Below are 4,920 nucleotides of genomic sequence, written 5' to 3'. Positions count from 1 at the left end.
ATGCATAATGTGCCAGCATTCGGATACCCTACTCCCCCGGCGTCGCCTTCGTACGACGACCAGAAGTGTACCTACCAACATCCATTTGCCATCCCGGCAGTTTGTCAACCACGATACCCAGTCAGACCGGAGGACAGATTAGGAAAATTTCTCGGTGACAGCCTTCAGCTAGTTGGAATTCTCGGCACTGGCGCATATGGAGTCGTTTACACTGCCGTCGACATCAGGAACGGGACACGATATGCCGTCAAGACTTTGAGCAAGTACAACGCCGATGGATCTCCACTGGACCGACGCCAGATTGCTTTCCAGCAGCGAGAACTCCGCCTACATTACCTTGCATCAGCACACCCAAACGTTGTTTCCATGTTTAAGATCGTGGATGATCCGGACTGTACATATGTTGTACTGGAATACTGCCCAGAAGGAGACCTTTTCTTTAACATCACGGAGTGTGGACAATACGTGGGTAAGGACGATCTTTCTAGGAGTGTCTTCCTCCAGATCCTGGATGCCGTCGAGCACTGCCATACCCTCGGAGTTTACCACCGTGACCTAAAGCCGGAGAACATTCTTGTGTCGAACCAAGGTGCAACCGTCAAGCTTGCAGACTTTGGATTAGCTACTTCGTCCGACCGATCCGAGGATTACGGATGTGGCTCGACGTTCTACATGTCGCCAGGTATGTGTATTCGCATTGCCAAACATAGGACCGGACTGACTTGCTTGTGCTGCAGAGTGCCTAGATCCATCTGCCAGGAGGCCTTTCTACTACTGTGCCCCCAATGACGTCTGGAGTCTGGGCGTCATCTTGGTGAATTTGACTTGTGGTCGCAACCCCTGGAAGCAGGCATCCTTTGAGGACTCTACCTACCGTGCCTTTACCAGGAATTCCAGCTTTCTCAAGACTATTCTTCCTCTAACAGATGACCTGAACGACATCCTGGGAAGGATCTTTGAACGAAACCCAGACCATAGAATTACGTTAGCAGAGCTCCGGGAAAGGATTTTGGCTTGCCCCCAATTTACTACCCCCGTCGTCAGTGCAGCTCAACCCCTTGCTTCTCCACCTACTTCTCCCGAGTCCATCGAATACCTTTATGAAGACGCTCCTGTCAGCGACTTCGCCTTCAACACCCCTTTATCACCTGCTGCATCTGATTCGGACGGTGAATCTACATGCTCATCCGATGATGGATCATTGACATCGAGTCCCTCGACTATCGATGATCTTGACGATGATTTCCGGGATGAGGATTTATCTACACGAGTTTCTCCGGAGCCACAGGTGTATCAGGAAGAGCCTCCAATTTATGCCCAGGAGTTCCTTCCTCAATACGCCGGGGCCATTGTGGAACCGTGCCAGCCATGTTCCGTGTCCGTACCTGTCCCGGCCCAGAACAGCTGTGCGCCTAAATTCCAATTGCCGTACATCTGGGACATGTTCAACAAATACACACACCCGGTGCAACACCACCCGGTACCATTCCATCACCCGGTGCCACTCTTCGGTAACCTTCAGGGTTGTTATTAGCTTATTCCTCGCGTCACATTGACGTTTGAGAAGCAGCCTTTTATACTGTTACATACTACTATTCTCAAAATATTGGGCGGATATGCGAACCTTTTCCCGTGCCACGGATATTACGAACCAGCCCGGAAAAGTTGCGCCTGCCGCGGAAAAGTCTGGAACTTGATTTACACTTGAAAAATCTGTAACTACTCGAAAAATCATGTTCTCTTTTGTTTTACTAGCGTGGAGTTGGGGGGGCCGGTTCAAAGAAGGTGGACTATATCCATTCAAAGACTGAAAAACCAGAGAGCGATTCAGGGTTGACCTGGGAATGGTCTGGCCAATGCATTGTTTGACGGCGCAAGGCATACATCGTGGTTCATGGATTGGTGTGGTCACATTGTGTTATCTGTTTTAATCGATATGCGCGGGTTGCATCTAGAGAGGATATGCCCAAAGACTTTCGCTTGGATGATACCACAGTTTTCTCGGATACAGGGTGGTTTTTTTTTTTTGGCGGGTGGGAAGGTTATCGCTTGTTAGCAAGCCTGGAAAAGGTCATGGGATACGAAACTTTAGAAAGGATTACTCAACAGCCTCATCGGCGCTTGAGGGTTTTGGCCTGCACAATTTACGTTACCACTCTGCTGGACACCAACGGCACTGATCCGTGGTGCTCACCTTGGGATCAAGATTCATCATAGACTCTACGTTACCCTAATCGAAAATAAAGCACACAATTGGGCATGATTTGCTCCAAGCACATCAGTACTTCTCACATTCAATCGTAGTTTGCGCAACCAAAGTGTTCTAACATCATTCAGCCGCGTGGTAGTCTCTTGCGATTCCAACCTTGTCCTGAACCCAGTTCTATCCGTCATATGTAACTAGGTTGGTGATCCCAATCAATTCTGAAGTCGCAGATTGACTAGTTCGATAAGACTATATCCCTCAACTGGGTGCCAATTGGCTCACATGCATGAGCGCCACCCGCCTTACTTTGTGATCACCGTGGGACAAGCAGACCAGGACAGGGCTCGTAAATTGTTCATCAAAGTTTCCTTCACATCCACATGATGCCGACAGGCGTCAACGCCGTTTCATTGAAACACAAGCCACAATATGTTATTCAGCGGGCATGAACTTGTTTTTCTCTGTCAACATATGCACTCCTATCTCACATCCTTCAGTCACACAACATTCGCCTGTGCCGTGGCTGCCTGAACTTCCTTACTCTGTCATAAACTCCCTTCCTCGTTAAATTCCACTCTTTCCAAGTGTGGAGGCCAAGCGTTAGAGAAAACGTGCTACAGTCCACCATGGCCAAGTCTAATCGATAGATCCAAAGGCGAGTGAGTGGGGATTTCATGATTGGCAGATTAGCTCTATCCGAGAAAGTGAAGCCTCCAATGACCCCCAGCCTCGCTCGTGCTGCTGGCCCTGATGCACAATTGTGCAGTAGCGTCGCAGTAAGACGGAACGCCAGCTTCTGTGCTTTTCTGCACATTCCACGGATTACGGAACCATCAGAGCCCAGCCCAGGCCCACCCGGCGAATGGGAGGCCATAGAGGACCAAATCATCGCTGCGGTCATTTTCATGCTACTACCTGGCATCAATGCACAGCGAGTCGATTCTCTTGGTGTGCACACATGCATGCATGCGACTGTGCGCAAGACTCCATATTGGACCAGGCTAGATGAGTTCCAAGGCCACGCATCAACTTTTCTTGGGGCCGGCTGCAGAACTAGAGGTTGACCTGTTTCTTGCTTTTTGCTCCGCTTAGGCTGCCCTGGTCAAATCAGCTCCCGCTCAGCACCCTCCAGTTTTGGTACGAGAGTATGCGAAGCGATGCTTTCGGTGCCCCCTCTTTGCGCTGCCGCCCCAGTGATTGGCAGTGACGGAGGAAAAAGCATGGCGGTGAACGTCAGTCTGAGACCGCATCCATTTCTCCAGTTGCCTTTGTGGTGTTGGTGTTGGTGTTGGTGTCGGTGCGTGCAACGTCCTTCGCCTTATTTGCATTTACTATGTTCCTATTCACACAGTTGCCAGCTGCATTTTTCAGATTAGCCCAGTGTTTCGGTGGGTTCAAGCGATTCAAACGAGACGATGTGTGAATGTGTCGTTTCGATCCTCGACGCCTCGTCTGATTGTTTCGCACGCCTTGCGGCCGCCATAAATCCCGCCATCCAGGCCGAAGCCAAAATCAAATTTACCAAAGGATGCATCATAGATCAGTCACTGTTTTCTCATAACCCCCGGTTCATTAAGTGGAAGTGGCACAGGGTCGACGAGAACCGAGCCGTGGACGTATTGGATCAGCCCATTTTGTGTTTCTATTGATGCATCATATCTGCCTACTAGGCAAAAGCTACCCTGCAGAGTAAGCCAGTCCATCATCACTTTCTGCGGTGGGTTTGCGTCAAGTGGTTTCGTCTGAGTGGACGAGGGCTGCGCGTAGGGACTTCGAAGTAGGATGCAGTGACGTGGACTGCTTGATAAAGAAGACGGTTGTCAACGATCGCCACGTTCATTGGTCACATGTCTCGACCACATGTGGCTATTGCAAAGTCCGTGAGTTGTATGGAAAATCCTATAGCGTGCCGGAAGGCAGCCGCGCTGTGATTTGCAAAACAGCTGATTCTAATCGACTGCGTGTCATCTCGATCTTTGCTCACTCGCCTAAACTAGCGTCGACGTACTATATGGCAGCGTGGCCTTTGCGCCGGCGCTCTCGGCAGCTCCCAGGGCCCATCACGATACACACAAGACAACCGAAGCCCCGTGCTGCCACGACTTTCTGTGGGGTATGATGGCACGTTCTATTCTGCATAACTCCGGATGGATGATCATGGAGTATGCGTTATGCCCGCTGGGCTTTGTCGTTTTTCGTAGCTCTTTGATCTAGTCGGCTCGCGACGTATTACATGCATAGACACTACCAATTAACGTTCCTCAGTATATCATCGCGTGCTACGGAGTAAAGACAGACTACTTAGAAGCGCTTACTGCCTCATTACCTCTTGTCAGTAGAATTGGTAGATGGGTCTCACAACTGTTGGCCAGGGTATTCTAGAAGATGGTAGTGGCGATCACTCCGTAAGCTGCTGAGATCTAAACACTATGCCGATGACCAGAGCCGGCGTTCCGGCGGATATATAGGCACGGCGGCGGAGATGGCGGCGCGTATTGGCGAAGGTTTCCGCTGTATGCTTGGCGGTAGTATTGCGGGAATATGTCGCCTGTAGCACTTTGTGGCTTTGCTGTGGAAACAATTGCGAGCTGATGATGCTGTAGGCTCGTATCATGGCTGTTTCAATGTCTGGCGGGGCGTCTTAGTGAGCCAATCGAAGGTCCGTATTTACTATCATAGTTTTTTTGGGGGGGGGAGGGAGATGGAGGTAGACA

At 50.3% G+C, this 4,920-nt stretch overlaps 2 protein-coding genes across 2 annotated transcripts; one reads left to right on the top strand and one right to left on the bottom strand.

The window, feature by feature from the left end:
- BKA67DRAFT_526062 (kinase-like domain-containing protein) lies at positions 1–1,030 on the top strand (the record flags this gene model as incomplete). Its single annotated transcript, XM_046098724.1, has 2 exons — positions 1–682; positions 738–1,030. Coding segments are annotated over 2 exons (975 nt in total), but the record flags the coding sequence as incomplete, so codon positions are not given.
- On the bottom strand, positions 1,024–2,051 carry BKA67DRAFT_101312 (uncharacterized protein). Its single transcript, XM_046094832.1, has 2 exons — positions 1,625–2,051; positions 1,024–1,516 (listed from the first exon to the last, which is right to left on the bottom strand). Exons 1-2 carry the CDS (start codon positions 1,880–1,882, stop codon positions 1,259–1,261), a joined length of 516 nt encoding a protein of 171 aa, XP_045952904.1. The 5' UTR covers positions 1,883–2,051; the 3' UTR covers positions 1,024–1,258.
- Positions 2,052–4,920: the final 2,869 nt, after the last annotated feature.

Source organism: Truncatella angustata (genome assembly GCF_020726525.1).
Source record: "Truncatella angustata strain MPI-SDFR-AT-0073 chromosome Unknown BKA67scaffold_10, whole genome shotgun sequence".
NCBI lineage: Eukaryota > Fungi > Ascomycota > Sordariomycetes > Amphisphaeriales > Sporocadaceae > Truncatella > Truncatella angustata.
Note: the sequence above shows the minus strand (reverse complement) of the source record. Positions and strands in the feature narration are given on the sequence as shown.

Excerpts from the sequence above, each read along its gene's own strand:
- BKA67DRAFT_101312 (XM_046094832.1), bottom strand. The coding sequence starts at position 1,882 with ATGCCTTGCGCCGTCAAACAATGCATTGGCCAGACCATTCCCAGGTCA. Across the intron at positions 1,517-1,624 it reads TATCCGTGGCACGGGAAAAG|GTTACCGAAGAGTGGCACCG; the intron begins GTTCGCATATCC and ends ACAACCCTGAAG.